The following is an 18,573-nucleotide window of genomic DNA, read 5'->3' on the forward strand; positions in this document are numbered from 1 at the left end:
TGAAACTGAACCACTTGAAATGCTGCTTCTTTGCACATTCATGAGTCATTCTGATGTAGCCTGATCCTTGTTTCACCAGCGTTCTGGCATAAAGATATCTCAAGCCAACTTTGCAAAAGGCACCTTTGGCTTTCCAATCATTCTACCCCTTCAAAAACGGGTGTTTCAGATGATGGTCCTCAAATGAAAGAGATGAGGACATCCATTTCCACCATTGTGTATCAGTGCGGTCACCCACCAGTTCCATACTGATATCATAACATCCTTCACATCTCAGCCTGCGTCCTCCTGCAGGCCTGTGGACTCCTCTCCTGCTGCTTTACTGGCAAAAGTGATGCCCTGCAAAAATTTCATCTGCTGGATCAACCCTTGGTCACCAAACCAGCTGACATTGGTGATGTCTGTCGAGCAAGCATACAAATCTGATGCCTTCCATTTCGTTGACAGCATCTCACATTGGTTTGTTGGTCCTCACCCAGGAGACGGCACAGCTTTCCTGCTTAGCCTTAGCTTCCTGTGGCATCATTCTTCAGTCACTTCCAGGAATGGCACTGAGCTGTAGCACCTTGCTGGCTCTCCCTCCGCGCTAATGAATGGAACACTCATTGTGCACAAAATGCAGTTGGCAGGAGCTCATCATTTTTCAAATTAGAAGACCTCTCAGTGCAACTGAAGGGTTAAAAACACGTCACTGCAAGCATGGTGGCAGTTGTAGAAAATGCTTGCATCTGAAATGTGGCTATTACACCAGCTTCACCAGCCTAACACAAGTTCAGCGCTAAAGTGTTGACATGCCACACCCTCCCTCTTGCTATCGCTGCTCTGCGGTGCATGATTTGCGCAGATCTTCACTGTGATGCTGACAGTAATACCCATGTGTACTTTAACCTGTAAACAGGATCTTGGTGCAGGAGCCCAGCATGAAGTGAAATGGGAGGGGGTTTCCCCCTCCTTCCTTCAAGGTGTGGACAGCTGGTGGGACACACTTCCTTGGGTACAAGCAGCCTCTGTGTAGCCAGCCTGAGTTGTTATTCTTCATATGCAAGGTGATAAATGGGCTAGTTTGAGCATGGGTGGCCCAGAACTAAGCCTGATCACATGGGAAAATGATCAACTCTGTATAATGAAATCTCTAACCCATTCTTTATGAACAGACTGACAATTTTGTTAGAGAAAGTGCAGGGGGGTGAATCTCCTTCCCTCTTGACCTGCACTCACTCCTTCCCCAACAAATCTTCACCCAGTATACCGGGGATCACTGGGAAGTGTCCATGCACACCGAACAAGGCTGATTTTTACCTCAGACCAGGGGCCGAGGCCAATTCTGAGCAAAGACCTGAGGTCGACCTTCCCTCTTTAGCTGGCTCACCAGCTTTAGTACAGAGCTGAGCATTTAATCACTGAGCCACAGGGATCTCTTCTTTACATCGAATCACATGGAATGTACAGCAGAGAAACAGGTCCTGCGGCCCAACTGGTATTTATGTTCCACATGAGCGTCCTCCCTCCACTCTCCACCCCCTCAGCATTTCCTTCCATTCCTTTCTTTCTCACTTACACCTCGTTCCCCTTTTAATCCATCACTACTATTCACCTCATATATTAGTGAGTTCCCTCACTCTCTGCAGAAAGAATTTTCTCTAGAAACGTCAACTGGATTTATTATATTTACAGCCCTAGTTTTGGATTCACCTGCAAGAGGAAGCATTTTCTCTGCATCTAATCTTTCATAATTTTGAAAGCCTTAATCAAGCCACACCCCTCAGCCTTCTCTTTTTCCTTCTCCTTTTTAGGACTCTTAACAAGAGGGAGAATCTGTAAACGGGAGATTGCAATACAATTTCCTTTTAAGGAGAGCAGACTAAATGACCCCTAGTGCAGCCACAGCAGATGTTTCCTGCTGCCTTGCTTCAGGGAAACATCTCGTTAGGTTCCATTGTCCTTTTTGAGATGGATTCTTACCAGATCCCCGAGACACGCCTGCAGTTCTTTAACTCCAGGTCAATCTGTTGGGGTTTGATGTAAACCTGCTCCGTCACATCAATGACAGGACATGCTCTGAGGAAAAAAGACAAAGATTCAGAACTCACGTGGGGAAAACTGATAACACAGGCTTGACCACAGTCTATTAACCTTTGTTTTAGGAGCTGGAACTTCTCAGCTGTTATCAGTGCGCCTTTTTCTTCTGACATCTTTCAAGAGTTACAATTTGTTCGCAGTCTCAGAAGCAGCGTGCGCCCAAAACTTGAAGGCCCAGAATCAAGGGAAGTTGATCCCTGAGCTTTATCTACTGATTGGGGCAGGATGCTGGGGGATTACACATCCGCAAACAGTGGGCCCTGAGGGATATGGCTAGGTTGGGCCTGGCTAGGTTGGTAAGTCCCATGAGAGCTGTACTGGAGTCTGAAACGCCCTTGTTGTTGTGGTGGAGAGGAGAGGGGTGGTGGGAGGCTGGAGATGGAGACTGCAGATGCTGGAATCTGAAGCAACAAACAATCTGCTGGAGGAACTCAGTGGGTCGAGCAGCATCTGTGAGGGGAAAGGGATTGTCGACGTTTCAGGGCAACACTCTGCATCCCATTCTGATGTAGGGTTTTGACCTGAAACGTTGATATTTCCTTTCCCCACCACAGATGCTGTTCGACCCACTGAGTTCCTCCAGCAGTTTCTTTGTTGCCTGGAGAGCTCGTGCCCCTTTTTCATAAAGAAAATGCAAATTTCCTACCGCTGGTTGGCATGGATGAGAAACCCACAGCTCACCGACAACCAGGGCTCCTTCAGTGGGCTTTAGGCCCCTCATTAACATATTCCCAAGGCATTAGGCCTGCTCTTAACATTTGCCTCGAGAATGCCTGAAAAATGTGCTTGGCAACTTTACTGACAGACTGAGTACAGGCTGTCTCACTGTGAAAGTGGACACCTTGTGCCCATTTTATGCTGGAAAAACAGGAGTAATGGCAACTAATTAACCATTAATCTGCATCCAACGTCTGTCAAATCCCCAACTGGTTGTGGTTCCATATGATGCAATTTGATTCAGCACACAGGCCCTTCCAGGGTTATGAACCCCTGACTTATGGACATCCCATACATACGATCGAGCGCTTGGAAGACCAGTGAGATGGATGGGGATGGATTTGCCGGCTATTGTGGGGCTGCAGGCATCTTTTGCTGGTGGAAACATGGCACTTCTAGGTGCCTTCACCCTCTACCCCCGAGCCACAACAATTGAGGGCTGGGTGGAGCTGAGCAGAGCTGGGAGCGCTGAGCAGACTCACTCGCTCACTCACTGAGTCAGTGTGACCGGCTGGCAGCCGCTCTTCCCACGCCTGCTCTCTCCCCTGTCGCTGCTGTTTCTGTGATCCTCTCCCACACACAATTTGTTCATTTCTGACTTACAAACAGTTTGGGTTATGAACAGTTCTCGGGAATGGAACCCTGGCATAACTGCCTGAATACATTTTTGGGTCAGGTAAGCATTTTTATGTCCATTCTCTCTCTCTCTCTCTCTCTCTCAATATACAAGGTGCCAACACATATACGGTGGCTCCATGGCATGCTACTTTGACCCTTGTCGCTCTCCATTATTTGTGTTCTTTGCTGTTAGTGAAACACTTATAAATTAGGCTGATGCTATGCAAACACACACATCTCTCGAGTGATTCATTTGAGTCTCAAATTCAGAATCAAGCTAATGAAAGGCTGGATCCTTCAAACCTAAGTCACAAATTAACAAAGCCATTCAATGTGAGGCAAGTTTCCACTGGACCAGGATATTTGGATCACTCATATCCCAAGGATTGATAGAATATTTAGCCAGTTCATCTCATCTAATATGCTGTAACAGCAAAGGAGAGGTGCTTCAAAATAGAGTGACCAACAAGAGCACTATCTTTTTACTTAAAAGATCACACTTGGCACATTTTAACAGTGCAATAAATGTTATATCCCAAGAATTATGACTTCTCCACTCACTGGTCACAGGAATGGCCTGGATGTTTTGTGCACTAGCCCTTCTTCCAGAATACTAACACTACTGCCTCTCATGTACATTGACTCATAGGATGGTCACAGAATAGGAGGCCATTCAGCCCATTGTGTCCATGCTGGCTCTCTACCAGACCAACTCATTAGTTCCAACACCCAGTCCTTTCTCTATTGCCTTGCAAATGTTTCAATATCCAGGGTTTCCTTACATGAGTCCTCGCCTCCACTGGCTAACTGCCCCAACTGTTGAGCACCCCATGTGGTAAGGAGCTCTCCGTGAGGTTTTACCTGAACAGAACTGCAGAGTCAGAGAGTGACCCGACCACCATATCTGGGTAAAAATTATCGTCGATGTCTACTCCTCCATCTATGGAGTACCCGAACTTGGTCACTCCGACGGTTTCTCCTTCAATTATCTACGACAGAGAAACAGTTCAAGATTCAAAGGCAAGCATCACATTGGTGAACAAGTGCAGTGCATCCTGGCTCAGCGCTGAGGACAAATCTCTGAAACAGCAGCCCTTATCTATTTATTCATTTAGGGCAAAAGTGTCAAGTAGTTGCTGTTGGACCAGCCGGCCATTCCCCTGCTCTCCTGATTTGACCCCAATTTGAGAGTAAAATGAGCAACACATCCAACATTGTTTTGTACATTTAATCAAAGTCAAAATTGCTCCCTCTAAATGGAGACCCTCATTGCTTCTGGCCCCCTACACAATTACTGATATCAGTCAGTAGTTCGTGTGTCTTGACGCACTGGATGTGATGCCAAAGGAACCAGTCAGTGGACATTGGAGTTCCTCGCCCTTCCACAGCCCACAATCATTTTGAAATGTATTTTCTTCTCCTCTGCTGAGGAAAGGAAAACTTTCTCAGTCTTTGTGCCATGAACTCCAAGGTCAAATATAACACAGGCGAGGGTGAGGTTAAGCACTTTAGCAAAGTGCACTAATTCAAGGCTGTACAAGTAGAATTCTTCCATTTCCTGTTCATGATAGATTGATCCTCCTCTGCCCTTTTACTGGGGGTAGGGAGGAATCTGACCCTCTGAGTTTCGCACCAAGTTAAGGGCAGCTTTGCGGTGTGACCTCGCACTCAGACCGCCACCAAACCAACCCGTTTCATTTGGATCCGAACAGCAGGTTAAAGGAAGCCCTATTTCTCTGGACTGGGTTCATAGCAATAGCCCCTGAGGTGAACAAAGAACTGCCAGCCAGTCTGCACCACCCTGGAACTGAGGGAAAATGAGAGATTTAGTAAATGATCCCACAAGGAATAACAGAATTGTTCCAGTCTCCAGACGTTAAGGCATCATACTCCTCCTCATATTCTCCCTTACGACAAAGAAAGATGCCATTCAGCCCATCAAGTATATGCCGGCCCATGAATTGCCCTTGATCCCATCAATCCCATTCCCCCACTCATTTCCCTATTCTCTTTCACATGCCCATCATCTCCCCCCGATTCTACCACTCACCCGCTCAAGGGATAATTTACAGGAACTAATTAACCCACCGACCTGCACATCTTTGGCATGTGGGAGGAAACCAGAGCACCCAGGGGGAATCCCACACAGTCACAAGGAAAACGTGCAAACTCCACACAGACAGCACCAGAGGTCAGACTTGAACCGGGTCTCTGGAGTTGTGAGGCAGCTGCACTACCTGCTGCACCACAGTGCCGCCCAATATCAACGTCTTATAAAACAGAGCATAAGCTTGCAAAGGTTAGCTGACTCAATTAGAAATAGAATCGAAGGCTTCTCGTGTGATCCTTTATCAACAGCTTCTGTTGTTGCTTTAATTCAACACGTAAATTCTTGCTGGGTACCTGAGCAGGAATCGTGTTCAGCCCAAACTTGTTTCCATGGTAGATGTAGACCTTGCCATGTCCGTCGTACGGGGCCCCAACAGCAATGTCTGATAAAACAAAAGAAAGGCATTCTGTCAGCCTAGGCAAGTCCACAGCATGCTGAGTAAAACACTTCCAGGCTGCTGGAATCAATCAGCAAAAACCTGCTCTGTAACTTGCAGCTCGGAAACTATTTCCGCTGCTGTTGGGAGTCAAGCACAAGAGGACGTTACTTTAAAATCAAGGCCCCACCTGAAGTCCAGAAACACCTCTGTGTGCAATGTAGTCGAAGGATGGAACTCTCTCCCATGAAAAGCCGACTCCAGTTTTTAATCTGAGATTGATAATAAATCACCCTCCAGAGTGTATTAAAGGATATAGAGACAGGGTGGGTACGTGGAGTTAGGACACAGATTAACCATGATCCCACTGACTGGTGAAAGCGTCTGGTGGGCTGAATAGCCTCCTGTGTTTCCTCAGTCTCCCAACACTGGAGATTTGCTGCTGGATTGTCCTCGATTAGACTTTTGTGTAGGGGATTAGTAAAGGCATCCAGCAATCTGCAGTTGCGAATTTCTTGCAGACTTTCTCCCACTACGTCTGCTGGCTGCCATCCGGCCCCTGGGTTACATTTCAGATGATGATGAGGAGGTGCCCATCACAGGGAGGAGAGCTGCCATAGTTTTCCCAGAACTACATCCCCCACCAAGTTTGCCTAGGCTTTTCAAGTAGTTCTAAGTAGTCTCTTTCCCAGGGTGGGGGGTTGGGGGGGCGGTCTAAAACTAGAGGGCATAGATTTAAGGTGAGAAGTAAAAGATTTAAAGGGAATCTGAGGGGCAAGTTTTTCCACACAGAGGGTAGTCTGTATATGGAACGAGCTGCCAGAGGAAGTGGTAGAGGTGGATACAATTACAATGTTTAAAAGACATTCAGACAGGTACATGAATAGGAAAGGTTTAGAGGGATATGGGCCAAATGTGGGCAAATGGGACTGGCTCAGGTAGGCACCTTAGTCAGCATGGACAATTGGGGCGGAAGGGTCTGTTTCCGTGCTGTATAACTATATGAGTCTAGTTTTTCACCCGTCCCTGCAGGCTGCATGATCTTCAGTATGGGTACAGAAGTGGTGCAGTGGTTAAAGCAATCCAGAGACCTGGTGTAACAATCCAGACACCCAAGGTCATGGCAGATGTGGAATTTAAATTTGTAAATACAAGTTGAAATCCTGGCATTCTGTGGTCCAGCAGGTTTTGAATCTGGCACCATTGGTTTGCAGAGCCAAGCCGCCGAGTTTGTTAAGCTTTCTTATGCATGTGTATGTTTCAACAGCATTAAGTATAAACCTAAGTTCAGAACAGCTTTTCAACTGCAAGCTTTGTATTACATTTTATGAAACAATAAAAACTATTTCTGATGGCATTAATGATCATTTTATTTTCTGTTTTAAGCTTTATTCTACTTTTTAATGACATAGCAGTAAATATGCAGAGTGAATTGACAAGCCTAGGGGCTAGGCATATGTTTACGTAGGGGGTTCTTAGGGCGATTTCTGTGGTCTGGATTTTTCGGTGGTCCAGCACCATCAGATCCCAAGGGTGCCGGACTAAAGAGTTTCAACCTGTAATCTGAAATTTGGTAAACAACAAACAACTAGTCTTACCAATGGTGATTGTTGTAAAACCCCATCTTGTTCATTAATGCTCTTCATGGGAGTAAAACAGCTGTCCTTACAGTCTGGCCTGGGCTACAGATGACTCCACATCCTCCAGCCACATGGCTGACTCTGAAATGGCCGAGCAAGTCATTCACATGGACCTTACCGCCATATTCAAACACAGTGTGATGCTACATTGTAGGTCTGTGGGATTTAACCAGTGGACCAACTCCCTTCAGCCATTGTTCAGACTGCTGTTCATTCTATTCTTACTAAGCACCAGCCCAAAGATACCCAGCATTTAGGGGTGGGTAGGTGAAGAGGGGCCAGGCATCAGTAAGCAGCAAATTTAAAGGGGAGCAGGCAGGGTAACCCGCTGATGCACAAATTACCTAGGAGAGCTGGGGGTGAAAGATGAGGAAGCAGTCATCGCTGGGCAAAGGGTCAGGACCAAGGGGATCAGACCCCCAGATTCATTAGGCATCTTAAGCCTGACGGGTTAAGGTGTTAACAGCCTTCTGGCACCTTGCTCAACTGCAAGCCTGACGAATGGGTTTCAACAGGTTGCCTGGCTACAGATATTACAGTTCAGCCTCATCTTGAACACACTGCAGCAGCGGTCATTCAGTATCACACCAGATGGCGCACTTTCTCACTAAGTTACAGGGCAAGTGGACCCAGGTCAAACACTGCTAGATACGTGAAATACCATACAATAGGGTGGAAGCAGTTACCTTCTCTGCAGTTGTTTTAAAATAAGTTACAAAGTCATTGGCTGTAAGAAAATGGTGCAAGCATAATGATGATTGATATTCTACAAAGCACTTCCTTAAAGGCTGGTGCAGCAGGTTCAACTGGCAAAAGGGGAGAAAAGAACTGGAGGGCTCCAGAGCAAGACTAGCAATGTGACTAACTGGATTGCCCTTTCAAAGAGTTGCACTGGCTCATGGGGCCAGACGGTCTCCTTCCCTGCAGCACTTTTCATAAAATCAATCACAAAAAGGGGGAGGATCCATCAGTTTGATAAGAAAATCTATGCTGGGTTTATTCAAGATTGTGAGGAATCAACTTTATTTAGGAACAAAAGTGGTCAGAATTCCTTGGGCCTCTCTCCATTGGAAGTGTGCTGGAGCAGAACATCTAACAACACTGTCCTAAGTGCTGAGGTGACAGGGGAGGTGGGGCTCATGGTTGGTATTAGGAACATCTTCATAAAGGGAAAGGCGCCCACAGCTGTAACAGCAATTCTCTGGCCTTTGCTCCATAGAGAGTGCAAGAAAATCAAGGTTGCACCTTGGCACTGTGCTGCTGTATAGTCCTTGTGGTCAAAGATAATTCATTTTAAAAAATGCATTGCATGTTGTCCCTTTCTAACCACAAGTCTGTCATTGGTTGGCACTGAAAATCCAACATTGGCAATATATGGTTGGGATTGTCTAAAGTAAGTTTGGTTGCTTCACATGGGAGAAATATTAAGCTGTCCACTGTGAAGAAACAAGTGAGCAGTGTTTCATGTGCAAATATAATCCCACCACTCCTGCCTCTATCAATGACATCACATTAGCAAGCCACATTTGTCCCATCCCACTGGAATCTTTGAATGTAGGCAGGACGGAGCAGACATCCAGTGGAACTAGATGTCAGATGTTAGCGCTGTTTTCCCAGCCTTGGGAGTTTCAGGGACATTATATTTTTCCTGTTACCCATTCAAATGACTGTCCCATGATGTACACCAAATCCATACAGGCAACCCACTTTCAGACATTCAGCAATGCTTTAGTTCATGGTGCAAGAGATGCCAGGGCTGGCTCTCCATCCTTTCACCTGTTATTCACCATGGCTCCCTATGCTGGTATAGCTGATGCTGGAAGCTCAGTGTGTGGGAAAACACAGGCTCAAAGCTCACTGCTTTTTGCCAATTAAACAATGAATCGTGAAGGACCTTAGTTAGGGTTACCTTCTCTGGTTGCATGTATTCCCAAATGTTGCATCAAAATGACACCAGCCTGTTTTCCTCCTCACATCCAATATTATTATACTATTAAATGAATTGTTCAAAAACAAACAAAAAGATAAAGCTAATTTTTCTTTAAGGAATTTTCATCAGGTTTGCTTACAGCAGTTTCCAGGGATTAGTTCCTTCATGATCTTGGAAAGTTGTTAACTCAACCACAATGACATCCTTCATCTTAAAAGCCAACATAATTAGTATTTCAGGTACCTTTTTCTTTTTTGAGCCTCAGTGATTTTATGGAACTAATTCCTTCAACCAGTTCTTTCATTTCAGAATTTGGATGATAAATAATTTATTTCAAATTGTGACAAAAATTGTGCAAGCCCCATCCCCATGAATACTTTGCACAGGGAGAACACAGACCTACCTCCAAACCCATCTTGATTTATGTCCCCTATGTTAGCCACAGCCAGTCCAAACAAGGAGTCCTTGGTCCCATTCAGACGGACACAGCTCACTCGATTCAACCTGCCGGCCTGGTTAATGTAGACATAGACAGCACCACCAATTTCTTCCTTTCGGTCAAAAAAGTATGGAGCACCAACCACAAGGTCCATCCACCTGCAAAGTAATGTGGACAGAATATTTACCCATGAGCTTGCTGACCTCTCCCTAGGCTACACTTGATCCAACTGCAGTGGAATCAACTCATATCCCATTTATGACAACAGCCATACAATATGTCACCAACTCAGTTGAGGGCTTTATGGTACTGCCTCAACTCACTCAGACTGGATTTAACTCCAAGGTCCTACACTTGCACAATGAGCCACCCAGGCAGATGCCCAAAAGTTTGGTCAAAGAGGCAGATCTTAAGGGAAATGCTGAAGCAGGCGACAAGAGGTCCGGAAATAAAAACATGGAATGCTAGAAATCCTCAACAGGTCTGTGGAGAATGGAGTCTATATTTATATCGATGGCCTGTCAGGCTTGCTCACAGCAGTACCCAAGAGATTAGTCCTGACGAAAAGTCATTGACCTGCTGTTTCTTTCTCCGTGGATGCTGCTTGACCTGCTGAGGATTTCCAGCATTTTCTGGTTTTATTTTCAGCATCTGCCGTTTTTTTTTCCCTTTTCTGTAGAAGTCAAGTTTTGGAAAGGGGATTCCTAAGCCTGGGCTCAGGCAGCCAAAAGCACAGCCGCTGATGGCAGAGACAAAGAAATTGAGGATGCACAAGAGTCCTGAATTGGAGGATCACAGAGATCTTGGTGGAGTTGTAGGGCTAAGACAGATGTCAGCACGCCACTGAACGAGAGGATAAAGGAGTTCATGGGTTTCCACTCACCCATCACTGTTGAGGTCCACTGTGGCAATGGCATAGCCGTATGATGAGCCGAGTTCCTCTCCCCACAAGATGTGTTCAGGTGCTAGCCTGTTGACACCTTCTTTCCTCAGGATCACCACTGCCCCTGTGTGGTTGGCTCTTGGTGCTCCAGAGACAACGCTCAACTCGTTCTGCCGAATGAGGCCTTTACCTGAATCTACAGAGAATCCTGAAAGAAGTACAAGCAGTTAATAAAAAAAACACTGGCTATGGAGATGGTGGCATGGTTAACATGCAAGGAATTTTAGGAACAGAGCACCGGGCATAGCGGACCTGGGGTGGGATCAGTTAGGGTGTGGTCAAGGGGATGAGGTAAAGTCATTTATTTTAATAACCTTGATTAGGCATTGCTTAGGACTTTAGTATAGACCACATTATGCTGTATGGTGCAAAACGTATCAGGCATGTTACCTGAGCCAGCAAATTGAGCAAACATTTGTTAGAAACACAGATATCAGAGTGTAAAAGGACATTTTGCTAAAACACTGGGGCCAATTTTAACCCAACTCACTGGCCGGAAACCAATGGTCCTGATGGGGTTGGTAGGAAGATGGGGGTGGGGGGGGGGGGGCGCAGAAATAGCAACAATTAAGTTAAAATTAATCCTAGAAAGTCGAAGCATTCAATGCCATATTATCCAACCTTCAAAGTTTGCAGTGAAGGAAATTGTTTCTGGTTTTGATTGCAAGAGGCCGTGATACTGTATTTGGTCATTTACAGGATGGCTTGGTTGTCACACAACCAGGAACAACCTTTCCCCACTCAAAAAATCTGCATCAGTGACACTGTGTGTCAGTGTTGGGGACCATTTGTGCTTCACTGGAATGTGCATTTGCAGTCTAGGTGTCTTCAAATAATTGGTTTTAAACAAATTACTACAGAGAGACATTATCTCACAGATCAGTCCTGGTTTTGCAAGCAGGATGCAAAGCTATGTGAAAAATTTTCCACCACTCAGTCCTGTTCCTGATGAATCCAGACACAGAAGATAAACCATAATCAGTCATATTTGTTTGCAAGGTTTCCACAGATGAGACTGCTAAAGAGGAAATGTTAGACTTCATGGCGCTAAAACAGCCTACAGTATTGACAAAGAATGCATTTGACTAAGCATTGGAAAATGCTGATGTACCACTCCATAAACCTTTCAGTGTTACAGTGGACGGAGCACCTGCAACGATAGGAAAAGATGTAGGCTCTTATAGGTCCAATAAAATTTGATCCCAAGTTTCCAGAATTTCTCCCTGCTCACTGCATTGAATATCCTGCAAGCAGATACTTGAAATGTTACTTAAACTCCCCTGGAAATTGTCAATCTGATCCGCTCACACGGGAAGACTCATGGACAGTTGAAAAAATTCATCAAGGAGCTGGAACAAAGACATACCTAATGACATCTCTTACTACTGCGCTGTGAAATGGTGGTCTTTATAGGTTTGTGGAATTATTGGAGCCCATCAGTGCTTTCCTGAAAGAAAAGGGAAATCCTATAGACAACTTGAAGATGAGCAATTGGTCCAGGATCCTGAAGCTTTTCACTGACATTATGGGGCATCTGCAAGTGAGGAAAAACTTTTTTACGCAGAATGTGGTTGGAATCTGGAACACAGTGCCTGCAGATGTGGTGGAGACAGGGTCGATTATTACATTCAAGAGGGAATTGGATAAATATGCAGTGAGAAAAATTTTGCAAGGCAACAAAGAAGAGGCTAAGGAACTAGCAAGGACACCATATGCCAATTGGCAGCCTCCTACACTGTAATAATTCTATGATTCCATGACAAACTCTTAACTTGGCACTCCAAGGGAAGGATAAGATTACATCTGTCTTTACTCAGTCTTCAGCTTTCAGATTGTTAAAGTTCTGTAAAGCATAAACAAATTCTATTCCAGAAATCCAAGAAGTTCACAACCTCAAGGAACACAATGGTAAATCACAAGAATTGCTTAATAGCTTTCAGGCCAGGTTTGAACACTTGCAGAAGTGGAGATGCTGCTTCGCCTTTCTTGTACATCCGTTCATGGCTACTGTGGTCAGTAAAAGCTCCCTGATTCCCAAAATCATGGCTACAGAAGCATTGATGATGGGAATGGAATTAGTGGAACTCCAGTTGGACTTGGCTCCAAAGATGATGCATAAATCACGGATTACAATTGAATTCTGGAAGCAAGTGCCAGAAACAAAACATCCTCTGCTCAAGAACAGGATACAGTAGCATGGTAGTTAAGTTACTAGACTAGCAGTCAGTTTTGGACTACTGATCCGGAGGCGTGAGTTCAAATCCCACCCACAACAGATGGAGAATTTAATTTCAAGTAATTAAATAAATACGGAATTTAAATAAAAAGTTAGTCTCAGTAAGAGTAACTATGAAATGACTGAATTGTTGTGAAAAGCCATCTAGATCACTAATGCTCCTTAGGGAAGGGAATCTGCCATCCTTACCCAGAATGAGCTGCGTGTGTCCAATGTGGTTGACTGTTCACCGCCTCCTCAGTTCAGGGGCGACTAGGGATGGACATTAAACGCTGGGATTGTCAGTGATGTCCACATCCAGTGAATGAATAAAAATAGCACGCGATTCACTTCAATTTTCAGCACAACATCTTGTTGTGAATCACTGTATTCCACAGTGAAGTTCATGAACTCAAGATGTCGGGCAACCCTTACAAGTCAACATCTGCCTGAGCTCCCCCTTCACAACATAGCTACCAGATTTCTGAAGCTTACGACCAGGAAGGAGACTCACAGCAGTAATTAGCCATGATGCAACACGCACAGATTTAGTGATTTGTCTTTTTTATAAGGTGGAGTGTTAGCAATAAAATGCATGTATAAAAGTTCCGTGTGTCTTGCAGCTCTTTAATATCTGGATACTATTGCGTGCTGCTCTAAGGACCAGTAAGTTTGACAACCCCCTGCTCTTGGCTCACACCCATCAGAAACTGGGTTCATACTGTCCAGATCACACGACGCCCTTAAAACCAGCAGACTGTGAAGTCATGCAACTCACCAGTCCGGGCTGGAATGCAACCCAAGACCCACAAGCAAAGGATAGCAGCTAACATGTGCCAATCCCTCACCCAGTTTAATTTCCAGATTCATTGGTGACATTGTCTATGCAGGGCGTGTGCAGGACTTCATATTTGAGCACTTTTACAGGACCAAGTACACATATACTTTACACATGCAGGGATATCCACACAACCTTCACATGCATAGTGATTACTGGTGGGGTGCGGTAGACCCTGGGTCTGTATTCCTTGGAGTTTAGAATGAGGGGGTGACCTTATCCAAACATAGAAGCCTGTAAGGGGTCTTGACAGGATAGATATTAAGATGTTGCCACTAGTGAGATAGTTACAAACAAGGGGACATACCTACAAAATAAGGGGCAATCATTTTAAACTGAGGTGCTTAGAAATTTCTCCTCTCAGAAGGTGGTGAATCTCTGCAATTCTCTGCCCCCAAGGGCGGGGGAGGTCAGATCATCAGATATATTTAAGGTAGAGATAGATAAATATTAAAAAAGATTGGGGAATTGAGGGTTATGGGGAACCGGCACAGAAGAGGAGTTGAGGCCAGCATAGATCAGCCATGATTGTATTGAATGGTGGGGGCAGGCTTGATGGGCCGAGTGGCCTACTCCTGCTCCCATTTTCTCGTGTTCTTGTGTACGCCCCCTACACACACCCCTGCTTCCATCTGTTCACTGTTAATCCATCACTGTCCACAATCTGTACAATAGTAAGTGTGGACTTTGCATCTCCCTTCAATGGAGGGATGCCAGGGGAAGGGTTGTCCTGGTAACACTGGCGTCCCAGGGCGGCGTGCCATGAGTACGTACGCCAAAGTACTCAAAGCTCGATGAATTCTAAGGGTCAACAGGTGGTCAAAAGAATGTGATTCCTTCAATAGTAAGTAAATAGAAGCGGAATCTGGCCCAGGGGCAGGACTCATAGGCAGGCGCCCCAGTTCAGTAGGGCCGCAAGAGGATGCACATCCCATGTGGCACAGCAGTATACAAGGACCTGCACCTAGTCTGAAGGTTCAGCACAAAATCAGACAAGTAGCAGGGCTTGAGACAGCTGCATTAATGACCAAGAACATTTCTCCATCCCTGACTCTTGCAATATTTTCTTTGACAGCATGAGGAATGAGTGGCACAGCCGCAGGATCCAAGATTACACCTCGGAACAGTCACGTGGGGGAAAAGAAATCACTTTGAGTAATTGTGGATGTGAATTGGCCATAAATATAACCATGAAATGTCGTAAGTTCTCAGGCCTTATAACTGCTTACGTGTGAAAATGTGTGCAAAGCCTAATGGCAATTAACGTTTAACAAATTGAGTTTTTTTTAAATGAGGAGTGTCCTCTGTTCAGTTTAGGGCAGGTTATATCAAAGCAAACAACCTACCTTTCTGGGAGAAATGTCAGAGAGTCATAGAGTCACACAACACAGAGACAGGCCTTTCGGCCCACTGAGTCTGTGCCGGCCATCAACCACTCATTCACACTAATCCTATTTTATTCTCGCCCCAGATTCTACCACTCGTCTTCACACTAGCGGGAATGAACCCACCAATGCATGAATCTTTGGCATACAGCTCTCTGGTATCTGATCGGTTTTGATATAAAGAGGAAGAAGTGTCATCCTTGATAAAACCTCCATTCTTCTCACTCTCATGTTTAAGAAAGTACTGACGATCAGGCTCATACTGTTCAACTATTAGAAATTTTAAGCAATTCCTCAGTGCAGCCCCAGTGTGCTGGACCCCACAGCATGAGAAGCCCCAGTCTCTGCTGTTGTTTATTCCTCCTCCCACCACTCCTTCTTTGGGCTTTCAGCCACCACCCACACCACCATTTGTGTAGGGCCCAAGACACTCATTTAGGTAACATGACAGGAAATGAATAAAATGACTGTCCCACACACATCAGCATGTCCCACCTTCAGTTTGCTCATTTTCTTCCTCAGCTGTTGAGTGATATCAGTGCACAGTTTTATACATGGTCCTCTGGTAACTAGTTCAACTGGCCATTCTATTGATGTCAAGCTGGAGAGAGCACGTTGGCATACTATGTGGCTATGGAGAGAAATCCCAGCTGATCCACCAAGGTAAGATTCCTTTCTTCTTGCCTTAGTCCAGGAATGCTGAAATGTATATCACTATCCCAGTGAAGTCTGGTGACTCTGGGTTGATGCACATCTGTCTGACTGAACAGCTTAGAACAAGGTATGAAAAGCTGAGATGGGCTTCACAATGCACTGTTTCCAAAAGCTGTCTGGCTGATTCCTGAAGGAAATGGCTTCTTGACTGGACAGCAGAGATGCAAAAAGGCTTAAGGCATGGGCAGAGAATACAGGTAGTTAATGGGAGGGCTAATTCTAAACTGGTAATGAGACAAGCAAACCAATAGAGAGTAAAGTATGGAGGCATCACAGAAATGTAAATGTGTAGTGTGGTCAGAAATTTGATCTCAACTGGAGCAAACTAAACCTGTTTGGTGCAAAACCTGCATTTACTGCTGCCAGTTCATGCACAGCCAGATCCCAATTGATGTTTTGGAATAATCCATAATCAAGACTCCTGGGAGAATTCCACTGCCCTCCACAAAATACAGGCAAGATATTGTTAACATCCACTCAACAAGCAAACAAAGCTCGGATTTCATGTCACATCCAAGAACATTTCACACTTCCAACAACACTGCACTCTCTCAGCTCTGCACCCAAGCATCAGCAGAAAATCATGGGCTCAGGGGCTGGACTGAAGCTCAAACCTGCAAGCTCCTGACTCACAGGGATGGGTACTACCAACAAGCTAAGCTGACTCCTGAGCCCTTGCTACACAGTGACTGGGAGTGAAGCTATGTTTCCTGTAGGCAACGAACTTACATGCAACTCACTCACTTTGGCTCAGTTTAGTTCACAATGATTTTGTGCTAGTTTGGTTCAATTTAGGGTTAGGTTCAGTCAAGACAAGTGCAGGCTACAGAGAAAAAATGTACACTATGCAATAGTATGCATCACACTAAGAAAGTGGCTCTCTGTTCGCATAACAGATCCACAAAGTTCAAAATCTGGATTCAAAAAAATTGGTTTCCATGAAAGACATTTCCAAATGTCTTTCCAATCAGCTCAACTGAATATGTATGCAAGGTCCACCTCTCTAAAAAGGTGGATAGGTTATTTATTGATGCAGTTTAAATTAATTGTTAAAAAATTGCTTCTTTCCAAAACTGTGCATTAGTTGAATAAAATCATGAAAAAATGGCAGCAAGCAAGTTCAGTGGCACAAATAACCCTTTAATTTGGAGGAATGAATTAACTGCTGCAACTCACAGACCTGAGCTGCTCCACTGTCTGCATCAAGTGAAAGAGGAAACATTGGATTCACAAGGTGCAATCTCTTGAGATGAAGCAGCCATTTTATTGCAAAATGGCAGATTGCTCCAAATGCTCAATGTTTTCTTCTTTACAAAATATCAGGACTTTTCTCAGTTACCCTGTTTACATGGATCGAATATTTGGTGACATTTGACAGAAGCATTTTGGCGCCAACAGCTGAATTGTCCGTTTTGCTGCATCATTATCACAAAGTTTCAGAACCAAGTCAAATACTCTCTCCATGGGTTACCTCCTGTCTGATTTCTACACCTTATTTATTCAAATACATTCAAGGGAGCCTTGTTTTAACCCTCATAAAATAAAGGCAGTTAAATGACATCCACTTATAATCATTACATTACTGAGACTCTTGCTTTATGATTAAACCAGGCTAGTTTAGACATCCCATTACAGAACACATTCACAGTCAAGAGAACAGAATGTGATTTTCTTTGAGTTATTATCAAATGCACTTTAAGGGTCATTAACTGGGACCTAAAAGGGGCTTTCAGAAAGAAGTTCTTGATAAATAAACTCTACCATGGCCCATCAACAACATCATGCATTTAATGTGGTTAAAATGTCCAAAGGCATTTCACAGGAATGATATAAATTAAAATATGATGCCAGGACACAGAGAGAAATGTAGGAGATAACCAAAGGGCTGGTCAAAGAGATGGGTTTTGGAGCTTCTCAAAGGGGAATCAGAAGTTTACAAGAGGCAGAGAGCTTTAAGGGAGAATACAGAATTTTAAAGACCAGGCTATTAAAATCAGGGATAATCAAGAGGCCAGAATTGGGAAATATCTTGGAGGATGGTAGCGCTGGAGATTACACAGGTAGGGGGAGCGAAGCCATGGAGTGATTTTAAAACATGGATGGGAACTTCAAAGCCAAAGTCTGGAGGCAACCCCTCAGGTGAGGGGCCTGCCTCAGCTAACCTTCCAGTTTGGAACTTGTAGTTATTGCTTTCAACTCGTTGAAAGCTCCAGCTTTTGGTGGACTACAGTGCTGTCTGGTCTTTATTTTTGCATTATGAAGACTATCTGAAAACATTGGCGGGCCGATTACCATGTGGTTTGGATTGTGGTGTGGAGGAGAGGACACTGAGTCCATGGGGAAAAAGCCAGGGTGGGTGGGCACAGAAAACTGACGTAAGTGAAAGGTCAAAAGCCAGCTCCCCTTTGGCTTGTTCATTTCCCATCATTCTCAGGACTTTACGTAACGTTGGAAACTAATGTACTCACTCTCTACAGCTCTGCCACAGTATTAGTGTTCAAAGGCTCAAAAAAATACCAGAAGCATCAGCAAGACAGCCAGGCCATTCCTGAAGTTCTTCAATATACCA

General features: G+C 44.7%; 1 protein-coding gene across 2 annotated transcripts in view; it reads right to left on the reverse strand.

The window, feature by feature from the left end:
- LOC127567029 (integrin alpha-6-like) overlaps window positions 1–18,573 on the reverse strand; it is a 185,347-nt gene that overhangs the window by 37,042 nt on the left and 129,732 nt on the right. For both annotated transcript variants that reach the window (XM_052009657.1, XM_052009656.1), the window contains 5 exons: window positions 10,793–11,000; window positions 9,874–10,067; window positions 5,818–5,906; window positions 4,276–4,403; window positions 1,963–2,058 (listed from right to left, as the gene is read on the reverse strand). In XM_052009657.1, the coding sequence (XP_051865617.1) occupies window positions 1,963–2,058; window positions 4,276–4,403; window positions 5,818–5,906; window positions 9,874–10,067; window positions 10,793–11,000 (715 nt within the window). The remainder of the gene's footprint in view (window positions 1–1,962; window positions 2,059–4,275; window positions 4,404–5,817; window positions 5,907–9,873; window positions 10,068–10,792; window positions 11,001–18,573) is intronic.

Source organism: Pristis pectinata, chromosome X (assembly GCF_009764475.1).
Source record: "Pristis pectinata isolate sPriPec2 chromosome X, sPriPec2.1.pri, whole genome shotgun sequence".
NCBI classification, from domain to species: domain Eukaryota; kingdom Metazoa; phylum Chordata; class Chondrichthyes; order Rhinopristiformes; family Pristidae; genus Pristis; species Pristis pectinata.